Source organism: Heliangelus exortis, chromosome 31 (assembly GCF_036169615.1).
Source record: "Heliangelus exortis chromosome 31, bHelExo1.hap1, whole genome shotgun sequence".
NCBI classification, from domain to species: domain Eukaryota; kingdom Metazoa; phylum Chordata; class Aves; order Apodiformes; family Trochilidae; genus Heliangelus; species Heliangelus exortis.
The window spans coordinates 28,930-55,368 of record NC_092452.1 but is presented as its reverse complement, the minus strand read 5'-3'; the positions used below and the strand labels follow the sequence as shown (position 1 = coordinate 55,368).

At 44.3% G+C, this 26,439-nt stretch overlaps 2 protein-coding genes across 6 annotated transcripts; one reads left to right on the top strand and one right to left on the bottom strand.

Annotated features, from left to right (window-relative positions):
• Positions 1-869: 869 nt before the first annotated feature.
• ATF1 (activating transcription factor 1) lies at positions 870-14,455 on the top strand. 5 transcript variants are annotated; one of them, XM_071729356.1, is made up of 9 exons: positions 870-973; positions 4,527-4,643; positions 6,517-6,645; positions 8,495-8,592; positions 8,761-8,891; positions 10,095-10,274; positions 10,367-10,526; positions 11,517-11,670; positions 11,793-14,455. In XM_071729356.1, exons 2-8 carry the CDS (start codon positions 4,530-4,532, stop codon positions 11,659-11,661), a joined length of 957 nt encoding a protein of 318 aa, XP_071585457.1. In that variant the 5' UTR covers positions 870-973; positions 4,527-4,529; the 3' UTR covers positions 11,662-11,670; positions 11,793-14,455. The 5 variants fall into 5 exon arrangements, with proteins under 5 accessions (XP_071585457.1, XP_071585458.1, XP_071585456.1 ...); XM_071729357.1 differs by having other exon boundaries at positions 4,527-4,599; positions 11,517-14,455; XM_071729355.1 differs by having other exon boundaries at positions 11,517-14,455.
• A 561-nt stretch (positions 14,456-15,016) lies between these two features.
• TMPRSS12 (transmembrane serine protease 12) lies at positions 15,017-22,126 on the bottom strand. Its single transcript, XM_071729360.1, has 5 exons — positions 21,073-22,126; positions 20,479-20,677; positions 18,536-18,807; positions 17,628-17,770; positions 15,017-15,372 (listed from the first exon to the last, which is right to left on the bottom strand). The coding sequence occupies exons 1-5, from the start codon at positions 21,176-21,178 to the stop codon at positions 15,139-15,141; spliced, it is 954 nt and encodes a 317-aa protein (XP_071585461.1). The 5' UTR covers positions 21,179-22,126; the 3' UTR covers positions 15,017-15,138.
• Positions 22,127-26,439: the final 4,313 nt, after the last annotated feature.

Below are 26,439 nucleotides of genomic sequence, written 5' to 3'. Positions count from 1 at the left end.
ATGTGCCTGCAGCAGGAAGGAGAAAACATTTAGTTTTTGAAGAGCTTTTTTTTTTTTAATATTTTTTTTTTAAACCGAGCTCACCCACCCAGAATGAGATTGTGGCAATTTTGACAACTTCCCAGGACTTTAAGATTTTCTGGAACCTTTGTTTTTCCCGAGAATTCCACCAAGTTTCCCATCAAGCCCTCAGTAAAATCCCCTCAGGAATCCCTGCTCACTTTTTCCTTTTAATTCAGAGGAAAAAAATCACCACTCGGCCTGTAAGCAACTGAGCTAAAATCCTCCCCTTTACCCTTGACATATTTCACCTTTATTTAGTCTAACAGCCCTAAAATGCCTGAAATTCCTTCTCGGTAACGCAGCTGAGGATTAAAACCCAAACGGGGATGAACGAGCAACCCCGGGGCCTCTGCTCTGCAGGGCCAGAAAGGGCCTTTTGGGGGGGTTTAACGCCTCCCCACCGCACTTTCTCTACTTCTTGACTTGTTTTAACTTCTGGCTGCGCACACCCGTCTCCGGCTTGAAGAATAAAGTGAAATTATTGCGTTTTTCTTGGGTTGAGGCTCCGCTCCCCCAGCCCGGCGCGACCAACCCGGAACTCAAGCGCCGGAGCCGCAGTTTCCGCCCGAGCCGCCTGAGGCCGCTTGGGGTGTGTTGGGGGGGGGGGGGAGGGAGGCCGGCAGCGGCGGCGCCCTCCGCCTTTCCTCTCTATGGTAGCCGCGGTTGGAGGCGGTGCCAGGACGGCCGCTCTAGCCCTCCTCCCGCGGGGCTCTATGCTGCGGGAACTCTATGGTGGGGCTTTCTAGGCGAGGCCTCGGCGGGGACTCTATGGTCGCTGCCCGCCCATCCCGCGCGGCCCCGCCGTCCTCACGATGCCGCCGGCGCCGCTTTCCTGAGGCGGAGACGGGAACGGCGGCGGCCTCGGTTCTCCCCAGGCGCTGCCAGCGGCGGGGCCCGGCGGGCCTCTGAGGTAAGAGCGGCCGCTTCTGAGGCCCCGTGGCGGACAGGGGAGGCCGCCCCCTCCCCCTCGGCCCGCCCGCCCCTTCCCTCCCGCCCCCGACGGGCCCGGCCCGGACGCTCCCGCAGCCCCCGGGGCCTAAACCAGGCCCGGCCAGGCCGCGCCGCTCCCCGCAGCGTTCCGCCGCCTTCCCCTCCCCGCACCGGGCCGTGAGGGGATGACCGAGCCCCGGGATAAACCCTTCCCTTCAGCCGGGGCCCTTCTCGCCCCTTCCCCTGCGAGGGATCCCCCGGGGAAGTTCCCGGGCAGGTGCGGCCTGGGGAGCGGCTGCTGCCGGGCCTGCCCCCCCCGCTCCTGCCCTGGGAACCGAACCCCCCTGAGGTCCGGCCCTGAGGAGCCTCCCGGGCCTGGTTGGGTCGCGGGGGGGTTGGGGCTCCAGCGCGGAGCTCTCGGGGGGAGACTTGGAGCGGGGTTTGAGCCGGTTCTGAGCAGCAGGGAGGTCCCTTTAGAGCTCCTGGGGAGCGACCCATAAACCCCAGAGTGGTTCCTCGCTGTTGGCAGTGAAGAATCTTTTTTTTTTTTTTTTTTATTCCCCCCAGAAATTGGTGATTTTTTTTCCCCGTAAAATTCTGTAAATTTTTGGTTTTTGTGAGGCGGGTCTTCCAGCACTCGGGGCAGGGAGCGTGGGGTTGGTTGGATGCAAAATGGTCTTGTGAGACCTGATTGTAATAAATGTGAACGAATTTGTGTTCCTAACCAGTAAATTCCGACTTAAACTAAGAAGAAAGTGAATATGGAGCTAGACAAAGCAATCGAGACCTATAATATAGGATATAATGTATTTTTAACAGCCTCATTTGGTGTTTTCCACCCCTCACGGATCTCCAGATCCCTCCTGCCAACGTTTTTAGGCTGCAGGCTTTGATTTTTTCAGAGTTTTGCCACGGGAATGCTCCCCAAGGCTTCGTTTCAGCACAGGAGGCTGGGGCAGGGGGGGAGGGATTGGAGGAAAAAGGGTGTGGAAAACACTCCTGAAGTTTTAAGGAGGAATTGGAGTGTGTTTGGAGAACGGGATCCAAAACTCCAGCTGGGTGCTTTGACTCAATTCTCCTCACTTTGCCTCTGGATTCCTGGGAAAAAAAAAAAAAGGGAGTTCTGTCAGTTTTCTGCAAACCAAACCACACCAAACTTGCCCCAAGTGTGTTTAATTTCCAAATAAATAATGTTTTCTCTGCTGTGGCTTGTGAAGACCTTGCTTGCAGGTGTTAAAGAATGCAAAAATTTCCCCAGATTAATAATCAACAAATTGTTTGGAATTGCTGTTACCTGTGACTTTTGTCCTGTATTATTTGAGAATAAAATTCTGTGCCCAGTACACTTGGATTTTTTTTACTTCATTAAGCCTTTAAAAAACAAAATAATTAATTCCTGAGACATTTCAGCCCTGAGATACCACTCAAGCCTTTGCTAGATGAAAAATATTATTTTAATATTATGTCAAATATAATATAATTCTTATATTAATATATTAATATGTCAAAAAATTTAATATTCTGTCAAATATAATTCTTAGATTAATATAAATATTCTATCAAAATTTGTAATATTCTGTCAAATATAATTCTTATATTAATATATATTAGTATTCTATCAAAAATTTGTAATATTCTGTCAAATATAATTCTTAGATTAATATATATTAATATTCTGTCAAAAATTTGTAATATTCTGTCAAATATAATTCTTAGATTAATATATATTAATATTCTGTCAAAAATTTAATATTCTGTCAAATAGAATAGATTAATATATATTAATATTCTGTCAAAAATTTACAAAAATTGAGCAATTTTTATTTGACAAAATATTAATATTTGACCAAAATCTTCACAGCTCCACCACAGGGTATGGAAAGCTGCAGCCTTGACTCGTGCTTCTCAATAATTCTGCTTTTTTTTTTTTCCAAGATCCTGAGCTGCTTATTCTGGAGTAAAACCTTTTTTTTTTTTTTTTTTTTTTTTTTCTGCTTAAACTGAGTTTATTTAAGTTTCCCCACAGAAGGGAGCTGGGAGGCAGCATCACAACTCAGCTAAAATTTTTTGCATCCATTTCTTCTCTCCACAAAGTCCTTTTTTTTTTTTTTTTTTTTTGAGGAGTTCTCCAGTGGAACTCCTGGGCTGAGTAAGGATTCCAGAAGAGGATTTTGTGCTGGTTTATCTCAGCAGGGAAAAAAAAAAAAATAAAAAATCAATGACTCACATTTCCACAGAAAAAAAAAAAGTAATTTCCAGTCTCATAGCAACTCTCACCAGTTTCAAACCTTCTGTGACAAAAATGTTTAACACTCCCTGATCATCTTTGCAGGCTCCAGGCTGCTCCACCCACTCACCCCACCTAAAAACATCCATTTTTCCAGCACTAAATCCCCCAATTTTGGAAGAGGGGGGGAGGGGGGAAGCTGGCAAGACAGAGTGAGCAGTTAAATATAAAATCTGAAAAAATGAGAGAAGTGTTTGTGACTGGGTTACAGAGATTTCTGCAGGGTTTCAGGTTCCAAACTCTGTGATTCTGAAGCCCTGTTTTGGTTTTTTTAAACATTCAGATGTTGTAAAATAGGTTGAGTAACAAATTTTGGAAAATTATTTGACTTAGAGCAAGATATTCTTTGGTATTAATGCATCTCCTGGTTTTTTTCCAAGATCCCCTGACTTGATTTCTTTATTTTCACCAAAACCCAGAAAATTCAGGTTTGTCAGGAAAAAAACTATTTTGGAAAACTTTGACTTAGAGCAAGATATTCTTTGGTATTAATACTTCACCTGTTTTTTTTCCAAGATCCCCTGTCTTGACTGCTTTATTTTCACCAAAACCCCAGAAAATTCAGAAAGCTTGAGCAGGAAAAAAACTATTTTGGAAAACTTTGACTTAGAGCAAGACATTATTTTGTATTAATGCTTCACCTGTTTTTTTTCCAAGATCCCCTGACTTGACTGCTTTATTTTCACCAAAACCCTAGAAAATTCAGGAAGCTTGAGCAGGAAAAACACTATTTTGGAAAACTTTGACTTAGAGCAAGATACTCTTTGGTATTAATGTTTCACCTGTTTTTATTCCAAGATCCCCTGACTTGATTTCTTTATTTTCACCAAAACCCAGAAAATTCAGGGAACAGATTTGTCAGGAAGCTTCAGCAGGAAAAACACTATTTTGGAAAACTCTTTGACTTAGAGCAAGACATTATTTGGTATTAATGCTTCACCTGATTTTTTTCCAAGATCCCCTGACTTGATTTCTTTATTTTCACCAAAACCCAGAAAATTCAGGAAGCTTGAGCAGGAAAAAAACTATTTTGGAGAACTCTTTGACTTAGAGCAAGACATTATTTGGTAGAAATGCTTCACTCTTTTTTTCCAAGATCCCCTGACTTGACTTCTTTATAGGGGAAGTGAGAAAAATCCTCTGCATTTCCCTACTCAAAAGTGGCTAAAAGGCTGAAAACTGGGGATTCTGTGAAGCAGCTGGTTGGGTTTCTCAGACACTGAATTAAATTCTTTTTTTCTTGCAGTTGATGATGGAAGAGGTGCAAAAGAGCAGCAGCAACAGTTCAGTGACACCTCCCCAACCATCAGCTGTCCAAGGTACAACACTACAGGCAGCTCAGCTCTCTCATATTGCTCAACAGGTAAAGCCTGGCCCAAAAATCTCAGCAAACACCCAAGGCTGTGGAGAACCATTTTTTTTTAATGTGCTACAAACTGGGTTATTTCTTGAGTTTTAGAAACCCAGGGAGAAAAAAACACAAAAGGAGGTTGAAAAAAAAACAAGCTGGTTTGTTGATGGGCAGCACAGAATTAAGCAAAGGGCTTGCATTCGAAATTAATTAATTAAATTGATTTTCATTTTTAATTTTCTTTTTTTTTTTCATTAATTAATTTTTATTTTCATGTGTTTTAAATACCCAAACACGAGCAGCAGAGAACATGTGAAAATGCAGCCCAGCCTTTTTGTTTTACATCCTCTGAAATCTCCATCAGGCTGACACAGGAGCTGCTGAGGAATGAACCAGGGACCTCATTTTCCTTGTGGGGTTGGGTTTTGGTTTTTTTTTTCTCCAGAAAAAGCATTTTCAGCTCCTTTTGTAGTCATTCTGGGTGCTCAGCACCATGGAAACACTTGGATTTTAACCCAAATGAATGTTTCATGTAACAAATCAGACAAGGCTGGAAAAGTGGGAGCCTTTCAGAGGTGTATCCTGAATTCCTCCTGATTTCTGCTCACCTGGAAGAATCTTGCTGGGTAAATCTGCTCCTGTAGCCACAGAACCATCCAGGGAAACAGCAAAATTTTAGATTTTGATGCAAAATTTAGGTGACTGTGTGAGGTAAAGATGGGCCAGGGCATCAGCAAGCATCCTGTTCGTTTGTTTGCAGGTTGTTTTGCTGATATTTTTATATCAAGTTGCCAATTTTAAGTTAATACACCTGTAAAATAATGCAAATAATATGAAATGGAAAGCCAGCTGTATGAGTTTTAATGACCCCTTCATCTTTTCATATATTTCAGATTAATAAAAGTAGTGAAGAAGTTTGGTGAGGACACTGATTATTTATTTATGTATCTACCTCTGTACTTTGAGTTATTTTTGAAGTGCTGGTGTGAGTTCAACAAAACCCCCCCCAGATCTGTTAGGAAGTAACAAATGTTTTATATAGGGGTAGTAGTAATTAATTTTTAATTTCTTAATTTTACAACATTTATTGAAGTTTTCAAACGTGTTTTTATTTGGAAAAATGTGCTCTTTGTTCTTCTTCCTCATCCAGAACTTGCACATTCTCTGCTTCAGTTGCAGCCCTTGAGCTTTCCAGGGAAATTGTTTGGCTTCTGCTGCACTAAACTTGGGATTTCTTCTCTGGGAAATCTTTGAACCCTCACCTGATAGTGGTTGTTGAGAAAAAAAATAAAACAAGAACACCAAATATGTACATTATTCATGCTACCTTCTGGATTACTTCAGTCCTGAGCTGTCCTAAACCCTCAGTCCTGTTGCTCATTTAATCCTTTTAGATTTTAGGGTGCTGAGCTCCTGTTACCAAGAATTAAGCTGCTTCTCAGGCTCTTTGATTTCTGCTTCTCCAGGTCTGAGACACTCTTACCATGGAACTCAAACTTGAAAAAACAAAATGCCACAAAAATGGGGCCCTGTGTGTGCATAATGGTGCTCCCTGAATTGATTCTGAGTCTGAAATCTGCTCCCTTGTTCTTTTGGAGCTGCAGGTGTTGACCTTGCAGCATTTTAAGTCTTTTGCACAAATTGCTACAGATTTGATTTCCCCCCTAACCCAAGGCAAGAAGTAACTCTTCAGCCTTTTTAATTTTTTTTTTTTTAATGCAGATATCCATCAAAAATGTATCTTTTAAAGGATACCTTCTGTGACTTTATTAAAGACTGAAAAGAAGCTTCAGCTAATGCACGTTCTGCAGTAGTTTTGCTACATGTGTGTACACTTTCTGAATGGAACGAAAGCTCCTGTTACTCATTTTCTGGTTTGTTGTAGATGTCTCTAAGAGGTCCTGCTCCCCTGACAGTTGTTCAGCTTCCTGGAGAGCAAGTCCAGGTCCAGGGGGTCATTCAGACAGCTCAGTCCTCTTCTGTAATCCACTCACCCCAGGTGCCAACAGTGCAGGTAACTACAGATTGTCTGTTAAACAACCCAAAATCCTGTTTATTGTACATGAAAAGACTTGGAAAGTCTTGCCTGCCTCAGACTCTGCCCCCCTGCAGCCTTCCTGGCCCCTGGCAGGATTTGGGGGGATCCCTCCTTGGTGATGTTGAAATTATTATTTTTTTTTTTTAATTATTTGTAGTGCTAAAATTACCTTTGGAGTTTAAATTCAACTCTTTGATGTTGCCTCCCTGGGTAAAAAGACAAAACCACAACTCTTTTAGGCAGTGCTCTTAACAGCCAAGGAATCAGTGTTTAAAATACCCAAATATGGAGAGCAGAGAACAACCCCAAGGAGGAAAAATGAGTGTTTGAAAAGGGTCGACCTGCAGCGTGGTGGATGAGTTGCTGCTTGCTCACCTCCTGCATGCTGGAACTCCCTTTCTGTGGGACCTCAGCATTCTGCTTGTCTCTTATTCTTGTGATTTTGGGGCCAGATCTCTTCAGAGAGGTGCCCTGGGGAGTTTGCACTTGAGTTTGTTACCACTTCACTCACTTCTTGCCTCCCCTCTGGGCAGCCTGGCACTGGAGTGACCCTGGCAGCTGAATGCTTGGAGGAGCTGTGCTAAAAAGCATGGATTTGTCACTGATCTTTTGTACTGAGCTTATCTGTTCATGTGACATTTAACTGGTAAACCATGAAAAGGCAACTTCTGAGGTGGTTTCAGCTCTCATTATTCCTCTACCCTCAGATCCTGGAAAAGAAAACACATTTAAAACCAGCCAAGCAGCTGGTTCAGGAGGTTGTCATTAACCTGAGTCTCCACTAATCCCTTTCCTATCACCCTCTTCTAGTTGCAGGCTCCCCACTGACTGGATTCTTTCCTTTTTTTTCCCTGTAATTTATGAACTTTGTGGCCTTGTTGCTCAAAGGAGAAAAAAAAAAAAATAAAATCCACAAGTAGCTTTTCTTTCCATGTTGGTAGCAGGTTGTTGCTCTTTTTGTTTCTAGCAGTAGTTCAGTGAGAAATGCTTTTCCCAGGGCTGCATGCATTCTTCCTGACTTTTTGTTGCTGCCACCCAGATAATGTTTTGTTAACTTGTGTTTAATAAGGAGCAGCAGAGAAAAAAAATTAACACTTGACAACTGGATGAGGACCCAGTGGAATAAAGAGAAAAATTAGAGAAAAAAACTCTGTATTTGCTCCCTGAAGGTCCTAAATGTTATTTTGACTTGACTCTTATAATCTGACCAGCAAAATACACTGCTCTTCTTTCCACACACAAGATTTCAGCTGTTTTATGTGTTTTTTCTCTGTACATAAGTGGTGTTCCTGTTTCCTTTCCTCTTTACACAAACCCACGTGTGGCTGTGGTTCACCTTTTCAGACCTCACCAGCTCCAAGCTAGCTGAGCTTGTATGATTTGAAGGAAAAGAAGAAACCCTTCCTATATCTCCACATTCCTGTTTTAAGCATTCTGGATTGATTAATCCTGCAGTTTATTCCAGCTGGCTTCAAGATGGTGAACTTTTCCAGCTTTTAATGGGATCAAAAAGTTTGAGAGAATCTCTCGAGCATTTTTTTTTGTTTTTTTTTTTTGTTTGGCAGGGTTCTGTTTCATTATGACCTTCCTAATGTAACAGTCTCTGATAACTGCTAGAAACAGCAGATAAGACTGAAACTAGAAATAAAAACTCCACCATTTTTACTTTCTCTTTGTAATTAATTCCCTTCCAACCCTGAAAATTCTGTAATTAGCTGCATTTGTGTAGTTTCCAGGCGGCTTTAGCTCACCTATAGACTGTGTCATTTTTTCTGGGTGTTTCTTCTCAAGTGCACCAGATAACCACCAGGGATTTGTTCTTCAGGTGTCTTTGTCTGAGAGTGAAGATTCTCAGGATTCATCAGACAGCATAGGCTCTTCACAGAAAGCTCGGGGGATCTTAGCTCGGCGTCCATCTTACAGGTCAGTGCTTGGTCTACCAACTTTTTCTTAATTCCAAAAGCTGTTCACAAAAATCTTAAGTGTTTCTTTCTGTCGTTCAAAACAGTATTTTATAACAGTTGTTGCAGGAATTCCTAGTTGCTTGTTGGAGCTGATAAACTCTTTTTTTTTTTTTTTTTTATTTTATAGAAAAATTTTGAAAGATCTTTCTTCCGAAGACACCCGTGATAGGAAAGGAGATGAGGAGAGTCCTGGTGTCTCCACTGTTACATCTATGTCTGTTCCCACTCCCATCTACCAGACAAGCACTGGACAGTACAGTATGTTACAGCATGCCTAATTGGCCACCTTTTTTTCTTCAACTTGTCTAAAATTACAGTTTTCCTTTTTGTTACATATTTGACTAAGATGAAGCTCAAAAGGTTTGGGTATTTATCCAGCAGTTAGTAACACTGGTACTGTGATTACATGGAAACAGACTGGTATCTAAAGACCCCTTCATTATCCTAATTTTTGCACATGAAGACCAGGCATCCATATGATGTTGTTATGAAGAAATGGAGCAGTCTTCTAGTGTTAAATTTAGCTGAAAATGTAAGATCAGTGTAGATACCACTGTGGCCACATGGAAAGCTCTTCTTGTGGCTTCAGGGGAGGTAGAAAAAAAAAAGGAATTGTGCCTTTGGTTTTATCACCTGGTGTTCCTTGTGCTTGTCAACAATAAAGCCACCTGGAGCACCTGGAGTCCTTGGGCAGTGTTCCTACTGCTGTGTCTCACCTCCCACCTTTGCCTCTGTAGCTTTTTCCCCTTTTTTAAGGCTGTTTCCACAGTGAGGCCAGAGCTGGTGCCTCCTCTCCTTTTAGAGGCCACCCTGCTCCCAGCATCTCACCATTTCACCTGAATCATAGAATCACAGAATGGGCTGGGTTGGAAGGGACCTCAGAGCTCATCAAGTCCAACCCTTGCTCCACTCCCCCCGTGGTTCCCAGCCCATGGCACTGAGTGCCACATCCAGGCTCTTTGGAAATATCTCCAGGGATGGAGAATCCACCCCTTCCCTGGGCAGCCCATTCCAATGTCTGATCACCCTCTCCAGAAAGAAATCCTTTCCTAATATCCAACCTAAACCTCCCCTGGCAGAGCTGAAGCTCTGCCAGGGGAGGTTTAGGTTGGATATTAGGAAAAAATTCTTTAGTCCGTGCCCTCTTGTCCCACTGATATCAGCCCAACCCCCCCTGGCTCCAACCTCCTTTCAGGGAGTTGTAGAGAGTGATGAGGTCTCCCCTGAGCCTCCTCTTCTCCAGCCTCATCACCCCCAGCTCCCTCAGCCTCTCCTCCTCTCCTCGAGTCCTTTTCCCCCCCCCATTTCCACCCAGCAGCAGGATCTGAGAGTGGAGGTGACAGGAGAGCTTTTCCAGCTGATGCACAGCAGATGTACAACCTCTTTATCTACAACCTTTATCAGCACATTGTCAGGCACAGCTCCCAACAGTGATGTCCATGTTGCTTTTTTTTTTTTCAGTTGCCATTGCTGCCAATGGTTTGCAGCTGGCCAGCCCAGGGGCAGATGGTGTGCAGGGACTGCAGACACTGACAATGACCAACACTGGTGGCACTCAGCCTGGGACAACAATCCTGCAGTATGCCCAAACATCAGATGGCCAACAGATCCTCGTCCCCAGCAACCAGGTGGTGGTGCAGAGTGAGTAAAAAGCTTGGAAAATCTCACTGGGAACCCGAGGGTGATTTCACTCATAGCCCACATCACCTCTTGGGGTTTTGGTGTTCTTCCAGCTGCATCAGGGGACATGCAGACCTACCAGATCCGAACCACCCCAACCACCACCTCCCTTCCTCAGACTGTGGTGATGACATCTCCTGTCACTCTGACCTCACAGACAAGCAAGACAGATGATCCCCAGCTGAAAAGAGAGATCAGGCTGATGAAGAACAGGTATGTGAGTGCAGGGGGGCTGCTGGGGGGTGTGGAGCTGCTGAAATAAATCTTCAAAGGACAAACCATGAGCTGGTGGTGCCATCAGGGTGGTAATTTGGAGAGTAAAAAGCAGGGAGAATTCTGACCCAAACTTCTGTCTCCTGCAGTTTGGAGAGAGCAGATTGGTTTTTTTCCCTGCAGATTAACCCTCTGTGTTACTGAATTTTTGGAATTTTGGAAAAAGATGGTTTGGGTAAATAAAGGAAATGTAACTTTGCATTTCCAGGCAGCAGAAAAATTAAGCTTTAGTTTTAGGAACTGATTTCAGGATTGCATTCCTGGAGTTTGGATTTCTAGGGGGAGAGAATCATAGAAAAATAGCCAAGCCTCCTCCTCGGGTCCTGCAGGGTTTAATTTCTGCTTCTGTGAAATAATATTTACAGAAGATCAAGGAGGAGACTGGGGAGGATCAAGAGGGATCCTGCAGGTGAGATTCAGCCACAGCTCCAGCTTTTCAAACATTTGGGTGCCAGGGTGGACATTTCCCATCTGGACTCAAGGGAACTTTGGGATTTGGGATTTCAGTTGATGCAGCCTGAACACTGCAAAGCAGGGGCTGTGATAAAATAACTGCAGAAAAGCAGAAGCTCCTTGACAGAAAAATTCAGCCTAGAGCCCTCAGCCCTCACCCTTGGCAGCCTGAAAAACACTTTTTATTGCTTAAAACCCCAAGAAATATGGACATGGACTTAAGAGGAGACTCATCCAACCAACCAGGCTTCCTGCTTCAGTCTGAGCTGAGCTCTGAATTTCAGAGAATCTTGGGCTGAAAAAGTCCCTGAATGTGTGTTACTGAATTTTTGGAATTTTATTTTTTTTTCACCTGCCCTTTCCAGGGTGCTTTTCAGTTTTGTTCTGACTGCAAAACCAGCCCTTTCCTCTCTGTTGATAAAACAGAAACCTCTCAGGTCTGGTGTAAACAATTTTAATTCTGTTTGTTTGTTGCAGAGAAGCTGCTCGGGAGTGCCGTAGGAAGAAGAAGGAATATGTTAAATGTCTGGAAAATCGAGTTGCAGTCCTGGAAAACCAGAACAAAACACTAATTGAAGAGCTAAAAACTTTGAAAGATCTTTACTGTCATAAAAGTGTGTAAGAAAAGAAGGTAAAAATTTTGTGGACTGCTTAAATTTCAGAGGATAAATTTTTTTTTTTTTTTTTTTTTTTTTTTATACTGAATTTTTTAAACTAGATGAAAGGTCAAAAAACTGAAACTTTTCTACCTAGATTTCACAACTTAAAGACTGTGTAGATTTTATTTACAACACGTTGGTGACAAAGAGGAAACAAGAAAACCTTGCCCAAATTCCTGCTGGCACAACTGGAAACTTGACAAAGCCAAGATTGCATCTGCAATAAAAGGACAGTTGGAGAGTTTCATGAGGCAGGGGATGAGAATTCTGTTGAAAATTTCTACAAATCCCTCCTGTAATGGAGGTTACAAATCCAGTGTGGATGAAATGGAATCCTTGCCATAGTTGACATTATTAGTACCATTTATAACCAGTATATGTCTTGATTTCTTACTCTTTTTCAATCCTTGCTTTTTCTTTCAGTTATTTGTATGTAAATAATTTTATTTGAATCTGTAAGGTGGGTTTTTTTTTTTACAGGTTCAGATGATAACCAAGCTACTACTTTGCTAGAGGTATAAATTATGTTTACTCCTTCTCAGCTGACAGTTTTAAAAGTTGGGTTGGTGGTTTTTTTTTTTTCAATGTTTGCTGTGTTTATCAAACTTGGAAGGGAGCTGCAGAAAGCAGTGAGAGGGATAGTCCTGAAAATGTCTGAGGCACAGGAAATAAGGTGTTGGCTTAAGAGAAATTGACAAATCAAATTATTTTCAAGTATGGTGAGCAAATATTCCTAAAGAATGGTTTTACAATCATTTTTTTCGTAGTGACTGGGCATGATCAACATCAATAATTGAAAAATTGTGTGCTGATTAGAGAGACAATTAACCATGTGTTGATTATTCTGGCTGGAGGTTCTTCTGTGCTTTGGAACATTTAAACCAAATAGAAGAAATTAAAAAGATGAAAGAAAAAAATGGAAGATATATACCAAAGGGTTAATGAGGTTCTAATATATGGTTTGTATGCTGAAAGTGATGCAAAATTTCTGGACTAATTTTGTAAGGTAGGTGATATTTTGCAAAGTAATGGTATCTTTGTAAGAAAAATATTCTATTGAAAAACAGGTAGATGGTTGTTATATTTTGTAGCTAAATTTGTGATCTTTGCAAATTCTGAAATTGAGTTTCTATACGTATTTTGACAGTTTATATATTTCATTTTAGTAAGCAAATGAAATATTTTGTGAACCAGATTTTCAAGCCTATATTTTTTATGGATAGTACAAAGTCAAATGAAATCCTTTTTGGCTTAGGAGATATTTGAATTAATTTTGTATGTCTGTAGGCAGCTTGCAAAAAAAAAAAAAAAAGATCCTAAAGAGTATTGGGGAAAAAAAAAAAAAAAGAAAAAAAAAATAAAGATCAGGGCTTTTTATTCCCCACAGAGAATAATACCTGCACATTATATCTGATTGCTATCAGAGCTTCTAGTTTATATGATTTTAATTTGTTTCAGGTGAAAAATTCAATGTTTGACATGATCAGGACTCTTTTGGGTGTGGAATCTCCATTTTTGGAGATGCTCCAGAGCTGTCTGGATGTGGTCCTGGGCACCCTGCTTTGGGTGACCCTGCTTGAGCAGGAGGTTGGACCAACCTCAACCATTCTGTGATTCTGTGAAATAGCAAAATGTGTATTATGCAGTGCTTATTGCATGAATAATAAATAAGACTCTTTTCCATAGTTAGGATTGAATCCTGCTTCCAGTCCTGTCAGTGGGAATTGCACTATGGATTCTGCTCCTCAAAAGGTTTTAGAGCTCCATGTGTGTGTTGTGCTTGCTCAGACCTGAGTGACATGAAAAGATGTGCTCACTCCCTAGGTGTCTAATGCTTCTCATATGGTCAGTCAGTATTTTTTTTATTTTATTTTATTTTATTTTACTCATTTTTTTAATTAATGGACTCTTTAGCAAGCAGAGCTCTTTGAAAATGGTAGGAGAAAGACTGCATTCCACAATCACCTTGTTAGTAGGCTACAAAAATCTTATTTTTTTCCTCAAGTTTCTAAGCAGATGATGGTTCTGGACATAACCCATCATCTGTTCCCTTCAAGCCACACATTTGTGTTCACCACCACGTCCAAAAAAGTGCTTTTGGTGCTCATCAGAAGTCATGGGCAAGGCTGAGCAAGTCCTTACATTATTAGGGAAGAAAAAATACCTTGGAACATGCTCAGCACCTCAGAGAATTGGACCTGTCTCCCATCACTTGTGTGAACACTCTTGGGAATTTATTTAAGAGGCTTTGACAGTACTGAAACTAATTTGGTAGCTCCTGTGTGGTATTTTGAACCTCACTGTGTGCTCTTGTTCCTTTAGGTTCTTCTGAAATACAGAATAATAATAATAATAATAATTAAAAAAAACCCAAGCTATCAAGTGTTAAAACTGTAAAACCAATTCTTTCTGTATTAAGTGAAACAAAAGTAAGAGCTGCCAGACCTAACATGAGTCAGTTTTTATCCTCTTGACACACTGTTTTGGGAAGAGCAGCTTATTTTTCAGCCTGGAAATATTAAACAAGTAACCTGAGTTTGCTCTTTTAAGTAATCACTTATCATGAAGTACTTATTTGGGATTTATTTCAAAATCTAGATAAGAGAATAAAATGAGAGTAAGAGATAGAGCACCTAATACTGTTCTGCTGGTTATTTCCAAACAAAAGTACATGCTTTATATCAACTGTAAATATTTGTCTAAACAATTAGATGGTTGCAAATTTTGACCTTGATAAATAAAGTCGCCAAAATATAATTCTGATGTTCCTGATTTCTTTTTAATTAACACACCACTGCAGTGCTCCTGACCCAATGTGCATCCAGCCTGTGCTCTCAGGTCTTTCACAGTGGCCAAGAATAAATATTTAGTCTGTGAAACAGCACCCAGAGATCCTTTATCTGATGTGTCCTTTCAGCAGGCAGAGAGCTGAGTTATTTGTGCAGAAATTGGAGTCATTACTAAACATAATTACTGGAGAAAACCTTTGCTTTTTCTGCAGGGTGTTGGTTTTTTTTTCCTTTTCAACGAGCTGAGCACACTTTGTGCTCTGTGGTATTCACCCAGCAGAGGGAGTGACTCTGCCAACTACAGAATCCTGGTAGTAGCAGTAAGTAGTACCTACTAAGTAGTACCTACTAAGCTTCTGATAGCTGGGAAAGTGTAGAGAATAGGGTAAGGAAAAAGTATTTTCAGTTGGTAACCTTTCAATTTCATTATTTAGCGTCAAGGCCATTACCATTTCCTCAGCTGTTACTATGGATATCAAAAGCAGGGATTAAAAACAATAAAATAAAATAACACAGTTGCAAACACGACTTCCAAAAAAGTAAGTGTGTATCCTTTATCTCTGGGATTTATTCTGAAACAGGAGTTTCTTTCTTGTCAGAGTTCTAACAGGCAGAGCAGACAAAACACAATTTTTTGCCCCATCAGAGGAGCTACACGAGCACTAAAGGGATCACCCAGAGGAGGATGGGGAGGGTTGTGCTCACTGGATTCCCAGCCTTGTTCCTCAGCAGTTCATCTTTTATCCATTCTCTGTAGAGGGGTAAATGGACATAGACCCCAGGATATCTTGGTCGGCCACAGCCCAGCCCATAACTTGCAATCCCTATGACATAAAATCTGCTGGTGCTCTGGTCATAGCATGATAAGGGTCCACCACTGTCTCCCTGGAGATAAAGAACACAAAAAAACTTGTTAGCAGATTCCTTTCCAGGAAACAATGTAGATTTTTTAACCTTTTTTTCAAGCAGTTAAGTTGACAGGGCAATAATAATGAGATTAATGCTGAGTGATCCTTGGTGACAACCCTGTGCCTGCATTTGTTTCACTGTCTTGGGCTAAAGTTTTGGTATTTTTCTTTCTGCACCTTTTAATTCTGAAGCCCTGAACTTTCTCACTCAGCAGTTAATTTAAAAATGTGTTGTCTCCACACAGTGGTTCAGCAGAGGGGCTGCCAAAAGGGACAAAACCTTTCAAATAAGGTGCGAAAGGGGATGTACATTCTTGTTCTTGTAGTGATTCAAGATGCCACCAGCATTTTGGACAAATAGTTTGGGGTTTTGTTGTGGTTTTGTTTGGTTTTTAGCTATGGAGCCCAGTTCTAAAGTAGTTTTATTGCTTTTAGGTAGTGTTGACAGCAGCTTCCAAAAAATACTCTGGAGTTTTAAATCATGCAGTAATAGCCAGAGTGCCAGAAGGGCTTCCCTGTATCTTTTAACACACATTTGTGGTCTGTAATATATAGGAAATATCTAACACCAACTACTGCATCGATTCCTGTTAGATTTATCCTGAGGGGTGGTTTTTGTGCTAATTCACAAACTGAGTAGTGTATGTATTTTATTGCACTCTTAAAAATTCCCCAACACCCCATAGCAGTAATTGTAAGGAGCACTACAAAGAAAAATCTCCTGTTAAAGCTGCTTCTTTCATATACAGGCATTTAAGTAATACCATAACCTCACCATATAACCAGATTCATCTCCATCAGTACCAGAAAGTACCAAGAAACAGGGCAAGGAAAGCAGAACCCTGAATCTTTGCTGCATCACCTACTTAAAGGCAAACTGCTGAGGGAAGCAGGAAGGATATCAGATCAACCACTTATTAATATGTGATGGGGTTTAATTATAAATGCCTCAACTGCTGCTTTTGACCTGAGAATTGGCTTTTCTGAGAAAGAGATGCTGCTTCCTTAACATGCTGTCCTGGTTTGGGCCAGGATAAAGGTGATTTTCTGTCTTGTACTTTTGCTTTTAGCTCAGTCTCTTGTAAGCAGCTGCACTTGCTGAAATTAACAGCAAGTTTCTCAGACAGTGTGTGCTCCTAGGACTGATACCACTGATGTTTAGAGTTACTGCTGGAGACTGCTGTGCAGAGCCAAGGACACTGCTCAGCTCTGAGGAACATTTTACCCTCCAGAAGGAATAAAGAGGTCCCACCTGCAGCCTCCTTTGGGGAGGAATGGACAAGACAGATGCCAGAATTGACCAAACAGAGGATTCCATCCCATATACGTCATCCTCAGGATAAATTTGAGGGATCATGAGGGCCAAGCCATCGATTTCCTGCTTCCAGCTTCCTGCCCTTCCTGCCCTTCCTGCTTCCCTTCCTTCCCCTGGCATCCTGGAAGGATTCCATCCCTTCCTCTTCCTGTGCTCCTGATCCGTGCCAGCCCATATCTGTGTGTTCCTGCCTCCAGCTCCCAACTGCTCCCAAAATTCCAGCCTGGATTTTCCCAGGGCTGCCCTGCAGCCTCGGGGGTGACCTGAGAGCTATTGGGAGAAGAAGGGGGAAGGAATGTGGTATCCATTTTCCTGTATATTTGTATATATTTAGTAATTTTTCCTATTTATCATTCCTGTTTCATTAAAGCTGTGTAGTTTAGTTCCCAACCCATCAGTCTCTCTCCCTTATTCTCTCTCCTTTCTTTATCAGGGAGGAGAGAGATTAATAGAGAGCAGTTGGTACTCAGTTTAATTGCCAGGCCAGGGTTAAACCCTGACACCTGCACACAAAAATCTTGCCATGGCACTGAACTGGATCATTTTCCAACCTGCTGTTGTCTTTTCAAAACCAGGCAAGACACGGGTGTGGGTATCCATACCTCAGTTTGGATGAAGTAGCATCATTTATGGACATTTTTGTGGCAAGTGGTGCATAAAAATACCTGCAGACTTTTCTCTTTTAAGATATTCTGGTCTTCTGAGTACCACGGGAATTCTTTGTGGACTTTTGGGCCAGGTTTTTTCCTCCCAAATCACCGTTTTTAAGACGCTTCTTTTGCAGCTCAACGTTTTCTGTTTCCTCTTTGTGCCACGTGAGTGAATTTTGGTCACCACCAAGCCCCTGAGGCTCTGACTTGGGGTTTTTTTGGTTTTTTTTTTTTTACCAGCAGGTTGGGCACAAGCTTCATTCTTACCTGACAGGCATCGATGCTCCCTGACATGGAGCCAGCACAGATCATCTTGTCATTCACCACACCTTCATAGGCACCAAAACTGTTGCAGATATTAGAAGGAATGATTTCTACTCGTGCTTCTTGTAGCACATCTGAAGTTTTACCTTTAATGGAAGATAGCATAGAGAAAGGTAAAATATTTATGCTGCTGTGTGTGTAGCAGTCCTTGCTCCTTAATTCTTATTTTTTGTTTTTTTTTTTTCCCTCTTTAGCCAGCTTAAGGCTGTCTCTGTGCATTTTTAGACATAAATAACCTGGAGATTGTGCCTGCTTCTAATGGATTTAAACTGAAGTGCCTTCAAGATTTGCAGGCTTGGGTTTGAGGGAGTTTTTGCAGTTCTTCCTCTGAAGAAACATTGATTTTAATTAAAACTCCTCGCTGGCCTTGCTCAAAATGTCAGAGCTAACTGAGCAAAAAAGCTCATGGGATCCCCACCTGTCCTGGAAATTTCCAGAGAGGAAAGATGCACCCCACACCTGACATCATATCAAGCTTATTGTGGTTAAAGAAAGAATTGGAGGGAGGGCAACCACCTCTAAAATACAGAAATTTGCAGTGCACAGCATAAGAATTCCTGGGTTTCAATGAAAAAGTTATTTGTAGCCAACAGTACAGAGAAGGTGCACCCTGAACCTGAAAGCCCAGGCTACTTGATTTTCCTTTTCTTGGAAGAAAGGCTAAAAAATGTCTGCCTTTGGTTGCATCTCTGTGGACCTAACCTGGTTTCAGTGGAAAAAACACTGAAAGCAGAGATTCAGCTCCAAAATTTTGGTGTGACAAGACTGGAACCTGAGCAAATTCTCAGTGAGCTGGAGGGAATGGACCCTGCTCTTAGTCCCGTAGCTCAAGGAGGCAAGTGAAGTGTTACCTTTTTCCTCTGTCCTTCCCCAGCCACTGATAAAACACTGGGTTTTGTTGTAGTGGTGTGGGCCAAGGTTCTGGGGGGTCAAGCAGGCAGGCTGGATGGAGCCACTGAACTGGACTGCAGAACCCAGCTGAAATAATGCCAAATCATTTTCAAAAGTCTCTGTGTTGAAGTCTGGGTGCACCACGATGCTTCTGATGGTTCTTCTTGCTGTCTGGCTGCCAGGTTTCCTAAGGTTATGCACACCCAAAACTGCTCTCCAGAAATAGGGGTTCCTACAAGAGAACAAATGTGTTTTTTAACAGTTATGTGAAAGTAAATACTTTGCTGGGTGGCACTGTCTTAAATTTATTGTTTGTTTTTAAATTATTGTTTATTTGTTTAAATTTATTATTGGCTTGTGCATCTGTAGCAGCATAAATGGAAAATTCTGTAGTGAATATTTTCTGTTTATCCCCACAATGCTTCTGAAGGCTGTGGTTGTAGCTAGATTTGGGAAATCTTTTAAGGAGAAGTTACAAATAATGAATAGCAACTTAATATTAAATTTAGAAATACGCTGGATTCATTCAGACCTAATTTCTCTTCAAGCATGCTGAAAAAAATCTTTTTAAGTGGGAGTTGAATTTGGCCTGGGCAAAGGGCAGGCTATAAAATTCAAACGAGCCTCCAAAGCCTAAGAGAAAAATTAAAATTATCTGCAATATCACACCTCTGTAAGTCAATGTTTGTAAAAGTACATTTAAAGAAATAACAAATGAGAAAATTACAAAGTTCAGTGGTTTTTAGAGCTCAGTTTCTCTTGGGTCAACACAGCTGAAGGGAGCTGGCATGCTCTAAATTTTTTAACTCTGTTAAAGGATAGAGAAAAGACAACAGTGATGAGATGGCTGAAATGCAGCAGAACTGCTGTGAGTTTGTGAGTGTGGCTGTCACCACACCAGACCATTACAGCCAAGGTGACACAGGGGACAGTTTTTGGTCACCCAATCCTTCCTCCAGACTGTACCAGGAAACTGTGGCTGCACAGGTTGGGTTTGCACATTGGTTCTGCAGGATGAGAGCCCACTCATGTCCCTTGGGTTCTGATACCACCCATAAAGGCTGGGCAGGGACTGGCTTGAGAGCAGGAAAAGGACTTGGGGGAGGAGAAGGTCAACATGAGCCATCTTGCAGCCCAGAAAACCAACCCTGTCCTTGGCTGCATCAAGAAAAATGTGGCCAGCAGGTCAAGGGAGGGGATTCTCTCCCTCTTCTCTGCTCTCAAGACCCCACTTCGAGTCCTGAGTCCAGTTCTGGAGCCCCTGTTAGAAGAAAGAGATGGAGGTGCTGGGATGTGTCCAGAGAAGGGCCAGGAGGATGCTCAGAGGGCTGGAGCACCTCTCCTGTGAGGACAGACTGAGAGTTGGGGTTATGGAGAGGAGAAGGCTTCAAGGAGACCTCGTTGTGTCCTTCCAGCATCTGAAGGGAGCTACAAGAAAGCTGGGGAGGGATTTTTCAGGATGTCAGGGAGTGATAGGACACGGGGGAATGGATTCAGACTAGAGGAGGGGAGATTTAGGCTGGAGGTTAGGAAGAAGTTCTTCCCCATGAGGGTGGTGAGACACAGGCCCAGGTTGCCCAGAGAGGTGGTGGGAGCCCCATCCATCCCTGGAATTTTGAAGACCAGGCTGGATATAGGGATCTGAGCACCCTGATCTGTGGGTGCCACAGCAGGGGGGTTGGACCTGGGTGATCTTAAAGATCCCTTCCAAGCCTGACAATTCTATGATTCCTTGATGTCAGGGCAGCCCTTCTTTTCCATACTGCTCACCCAGGGCTCTGAACAACCCGGATGATCTTAAAGGTCCCTTCCAACCCTTTGAAAATCCAACTTTCCTCTGATTCAAGGTGACGTTTCATCCATCTCCCACGCTCCGAGAGGAGCTCCTAGCAGCCATACCTACCTCCTTTGTTTAACACAGTGAGCTGCTGTCAGCACTGAATTCTTACTGACTAAAACCCCACCACAAATATGGGCATATTTCAGGCTGGAATGACGAAGCTGGAGGCTGACTGTCCAGGGCCAGGCTCCGTCTGGAGCGTTTTGTCCCCCCACGATCCGGGATTCTGAGGTCTCGCTCAGGAGCGGCCGTTGCCCGCAGTCTGCAAAACAGCACCGAGTCGGTTACATCCTGCAAACTGAAGAAAAAAAACCCCAAAAACAGAGTGTTCGGCAGCATTTGAGGAGTTGTTTGGGGTTGGGTTTTTTTTTTTTCAGCTTTGGGGAGGCTCGGTTTGTTTCTGAGTGTTTGCTGCAGGACTTGCACGATTCCTGGAGGTGCTGAGGCTCTTTCCTTCAGGTGGGTGAGGTGTGTTTCACCTGGTTACATGTGGATGGCTTCGTGGGGTACATTCCGTGTATGCAAACTCATAGATGAACTCATATTTAAGTAGAGATGAACTTTTTTTCCCCTTTTTCTCTCACCACTCCCCCACCCCCTCCCCTTCCCTTTCCTCCTCTCAGACCCCTCCACCGCCCGTCTCCGCCCTTCCCACACCTGGTGGAGCCTCGGTACCCTCAGCGAACACCCCTGGGGCCGCCAGACCGAGCAGGCTGCCCGCCAGGAGCAGCAGGAGGGCGGCACCGGCCCGGCCCCGCCGCATCCTCCGTCGAGGGGAGAAAATGGCGGCGGGGCCGGGGTTGGGGAAGAAAGAGGGGGGGGCGACGACGACGCTGCCAACGGCCCAGGGAGAGGCGGCAGCTCCCGAGCGAGCCCCGGAGCCTCTGAGAGAAACTTCCCGAGCTCGTTTAACGTTAAACTCGAGTCTTTTAATAATCTGGTGGGGGTGAATAAAGTTAGAACCGTGCAGGAAGGGTGCCAAGTGCCTGGGAGGCTTTGGTGTTACCCGGGGAGGAGGTAGGGAGGGTGCCCTTCCCCCCCCCCCCCCCCCCCCTCCCCCTCCGCACTTTCAGGAGAGTAAATAAATCTGTAAATAAATCCTCGCATCTGAGCAAAAGTTCGGTGTTAAAGGTTTGCATCTGATTGTTCGTCCTCTGAGGCTGGAACATGAAGAGCTGGGACTGAGAGTGAGGAGAAGGTCAAACCCAGGGGCCTATCATGGCTGCCCCAGCACAGGGAACAACACCTGAGGGAATCCTTTCCCAGAATTAACCAGTTGTCGTCAGAAATTCCTTTGAATTCACATCAGTTTTCTGCCTGCTGGGTTGTTTCACATCCTCCAAGGCCTTCAGAGAAACCAGAACCTGTTATTTAACGTGTGGTTCAGAAACTTTAACTCAAAGTGCTTCAGTGCGTGTCAGGGTTTAACGCTGGCCCGGCAATTAAACTGAGTGACAGATGCTCTATGAATCCCTCTTTCCTCCCTGATAAAGAAAGGAGAGAGAATAAGGGAGAGAGACTGATGGGTTGGAAATTAAACTACACAGCTTTAATGAAACAGTAATGATAAATAGGAAGAATTACTAAAGATATACAAATATACAGGGAAATTGATACCACATTCCTTTCCCCTTCTTCCCCCAATAGCTCTCAGGTCACCACAGAGGCTGCGGGGCAGCCCTGGGAAAATCCAGGCTGGAATTTTGGGAGCAGTTGGGAACTGGAGGCAGGAACAGATATGGGCTGGCACGGATCAGGAGCACAGGCAGAGGAAGGGATGGAATCCTCCCAGGATGCCGAAGGAAACAGGGAAGGGGTGAAGAAGGGGAAGCAGGAAGCTGGAAGCTGGCTTGACCCTTGTGATCCCTCAAATTTATCCTGAGTATGAGGTGTATGGGATGGAATTCTCTGTTTGGTCAATTCTGGCATCTCTCTTGTCTGTTCCTCCCCAAAGAGGGCTGCAGGTGGGACCTCTTTATTCCTCTTGGAGGGTAAAATGTTCCTCAGCGTCCTTGGTTCTGCACACCAGTCTCTAGCAATAACCATAAACATTGAATGTTATCAGTCCTAGAAGTAGCCACTGCCTGAGAAACTTGCTGTTAATTTCAGCAAGTGCCACTACTTCCAAGAGACTCAGCCAAAAGCAAAAGTACAAGACAGAAAATCACCTTTATTCTGGCCCAAACCGGGACACTGCGTTACCAAGATGGAAACGTTTGGATTTGCTTGGGCTGGATCGGTCACATACCAGTCAATACATAAATCAATATTATGATATTGATCATAAACAATATGATCAATCAAACATATCAAGGGGGTTGGAGGAGGCCGGGCACGGCTGCGTTACTTCACGGCGTAGCCCACAATGTGAGGCTCCACGGGTGTCCAAGGCAGGGCCACGCTGATGTGTTGTAACTTCAGCTCCGAGAAGTTGGCTTGTTGGAGGTTTTTCCACAGCTCTCTCGTCAGGCAGCATCCATCAAAGATGAGTTTCCAAGTCGGGTGGCAGATCTGCTGCCAAAAGTACTTCCAGCTGGAACGATCCGCAGCCACGTGCTCCAAGAAGTAGAAAGCTCCTCCCTGGGGGAAACAAAAGTTGGCTTACGGAATTCCAACAGGCATGGGGGGGGGTTTGCTGAACTTCTCCCTCCTTCTCACCTTTTCTCAAATGCAGAGCAGTTTGCTCACTCATCAGTATTCCCCGACCCCTTCCCTGCCTGCTCTTACAGTGTCTGAATGTAAACAGGAATCTTCCAGAGGTTCAAATCCTTGTTCTAAAAGCACAAAGAATGTACTTACTTGATCCTTTTTTTTTTGTTGCCTTTCTGTTTCAATTGCTAGTGTGTCTTTTTTTTTCTTTTCTTTTTTTTTTCCCAGGGGAACTGAGAGAACAACATATAAATCCTACTCAAACTCTCAAGTTTATTTAAAATGCAGACTTTCAGTCCTGATCAAAGCTCTTCCTACACAAAGCAAACCAGGAGAGAAAACACCAGAGGAACCAGTTCTGCTTTAAATTATTATAAATACTTATAAATTTAGTGGCAGTCCTAGTTAGCAGACCACGTTTTTAGGGTTTCCCATTTAAGGCTCGGACTGGCAGACCAGCGTGTTGCTCCAGCTTTGCACCATTTAGCAGAGCAGAGTGGTCATAAATCTGATTTAACCAGGGCAATAAAGGTAATAACTTTTTTTTTTCAGATACTCACTGGTCTCAGCACTCTCAGAACCTCCTCCAGGGTGCCACTGATGTTGTTCACAGAGCAGAGGGCCGGTAGATTCGAGGTTTGTGGTCAAAGGCAAAGCCGTAGGCCGATGGTTGGTGGTGCTGTGGGTGGGGTACCATGTGAGGGTTAGGGCCAGCCAAAGTTTTCAGTGGTCACTCTTTGCATGTGTTTTGCAGTCTCAGTCGTTTGGATTTTGGGGCCCTTTGAGCAATATTGGAGAATGGCTGCCGAGGGCCGGTAGATTCGAGGTTTGTGGTCAAAGGCAAAGCCGTAGGCCGATCGTTGGTGGTGCTGTGGGTGGGGTACCATGTGAGGGTTAGGGCCAGCCAAAGTTTTCAGTAGTCACTCTTTGCATGTGTTTTGCAGTCTCAGTCGTTCGGATTTTGGGGCCCTTTGAGCAATATTGGAGAATGGCTGCCGAGGGCTGGTAGATTCGAGGTTTGTGGTCAAAAGCAAAGCCCTGTCCTGTCTGTGGGTTTTTGCCGTCTGTGGGTTTTTGCCGTCTGTGGGGTTTTCCCGTCTGTGGGGTTTTCCCGTCTGTGGGGTTTTGCCGTCTGTGGGGTTTTGCCGTCTGTGGGGTTTTGCCGTCTGTGGGGTTTTGCCGTCTGTGGGGTTTTCCGTCTGTGGGGTTTTCCGTCTGTGGGGTTTTCCGTCTGTGGGGTTTTCCCGTCCGTGGGGTTTTGCCGTCCGTGGGGTTTTCCCGTCCGTGGGTTTTTCCGTCCGTGGGTTTTTCCGTCCGTGGGTTTTTCCCGTCCGTGAGTTTTTCCCGTCCGTGAGTTTTTCCGTCCGTGGCTTTTTGCCGTCCGTGGCTTTTTGCCGTCTGTGGCTTTTTGCCGTCCGTGGGTTTGGCTGGCCCTAACCCTCACATGGTACCCCACCCACAGCACCACCAACGATCGGCCTACGGCTTTGCGTTTGACCACAAACCTCGAATCTACCGGCCCTCGGCAGCCATTCTCCAATATTGCTCAAAGGGCCCCAAAATCCGAATGACTGAGACTGCAAAACACATGCAAAGAGTGACCACTGAAAACTTTGGCTGGCCCTAACCCTCACATGGTACCCCACCCACAGCACCACCAACGATCGGCCTACGGCTTTGCCTTTGACCACAAACCTCGAATCTACCAGCTCTCGGCAGCCATTCTCCAATATTGCTCAAAGGGCCCCAAAATCCAAACGACTGAGACTGCAAAACACATGCAAAGAGTGACCACTGAAAACTTAGGCTGGCCCTAACCCTCACATGGTACCCCACCCACAGCACCACCAACGATCGGCCTACGGCTTTGCGTTTGACCACAAACCTCGAATCTACCGGCCCTCGGCAGCCATTCTCCAATATTGCTCAAAGGGCCCCAAAATCCGAACGACTGAGACTGCAAAACACATGCAAAGAGTGACCACTGAAAACTTTGGCTGGCCCTAACCCTCACATGGTACCCCACCCACAGCACCACCAACGATCGGCCTACGGCTTTGCGTTTGACCACAAACCTCGAATCTACCGGCCCTCGGCAGCCATTCTCCAATATTGCTCAAAGGGCCCCAAAATCCGAACGACTGAGACTGCAAAACACATGCAAAGAGTGACCACTGAAAACTTTGGCTGGCGCTAACCCTCACATGGTACCCCACCCACAGCACCACCAACCATCGGCCTACGGCTTTGCGTTTGACCACAAACCTCGAATCTACCGGCCCTCGGCAGCCATTCTCCAATATTGCTCAAAGGGCCCCAAAATCCGAACGACTGAGACTGCAAAACACATGCAAAGAGTGACCACTGAAAACTTTGGCTGGCCCTAACCCTCACATGGTACCCCACCCACAGCACCACCAACGATCGGCCTACGGCTTTGCGTTTGACCACAAAGCTCGAATCTACCGGCCCTCGGCAGCCATTCTCCAATATTGCTCAAAGGGCCCCAAAATCCGAACGACTGAGACTGCAAAACACATGCAAAGAGTGACCACTGAAAACTTTGGCTGGCCCTAACCCTCACATGGTACCCCACCCACAGCACCACCAACGATCGGCCTACGGCTTTGCCTTTGACCACAAACCTCGAATCTACCGGCCCTCGGCAGCCATTCTCCAATATTGCTCAAAGGGCCCCAAAATCCGAACGACTGAGACTGCAAAACACATGCAAAGAGTGACCACTGAAAACTTTGGCTGGCCCTAACCCTCACATGGTACCCCACCCACAGCACCACCAACGATCGGCCTACGGCTTTGCGTTTGACCACAAACCTCGAATCTACCGGCCCTCGGCAGCCATTCTCCAATATTGCTCAAAGGGCCCCAAAATCCGAACGACTGAGACTGCAAAACACATGCAAAGAGTGACCACTGAAAACTTTGGCTGGCGCTAACCCTCACATGGTACCCCACCCACAGCACCACCAACCATCGGCCTACGGCTTTGCGTTTGACCACAAACCTCGAATCTACCGGCCCTCGGCAGCCATTCTCCAATATTGCTCAAAGGGCCCCAAAATCCGAACGACTGAGACTGCAAAACACATGCAAAGAGTGACCACTGAAAACTTTGGCTGGCCCTAACCCTCACATGGTACCCCACCCACAGCACCACCAACGATCGGCCTACGGCTTTGCGTTTGACCACAAACCTCGAATCTACCAGCCCTCGGCAGCCATTCTCCAATATTGCTCAAAGGGCCCCAAAATCCGAACGACTGAGACTGCAAAACACATGCAAAGAGTGACCACTGAAAACTTTGGCTGGCCCTAACCCTCACATGGTACCCCACCCACAGCACCACCAACGAT

Coding starts and splice junctions, on each gene's coding strand:
- TMPRSS12 (XM_071729360.1), bottom strand. CDS start 21,178: ATGCGGCGGGGCCGGGCCGGTGCCGCCCTCCTGCTGCTCCTGGCGGGC. Junction 20,678..21,072: donor GGGTACCGAGGCTCCACCAG/GTGTGGGAAGGG, acceptor GCTGTTTTGCAG/ACTGCGGGCAACGGCCGCTC. Junction 15,373..17,627: donor GGAGCATCGATGCCTGTCAG/GTAAGAATGAAG, acceptor CTTTATCTCCAG/GGAGACAGTGGTGGACCCTT.
- ATF1 (XM_071729356.1), top strand. CDS start 4,530: ATGATGGAAGAGGTGCAAAAGAGCAGCAGCAACAGTTCAGTGACACCT. Junction 4,644..6,516: donor TCTCTCATATTGCTCAACAG/GTAAAGCCTGGC, acceptor GGTTTGTTGTAG/ATGTCTCTAAGAGGTCCTGC. Junction 10,275..10,366: donor CAACCAGGTGGTGGTGCAGA/GTGAGTAAAAAG, acceptor GTGTTCTTCCAG/CTGCATCAGGGGACATGCAG.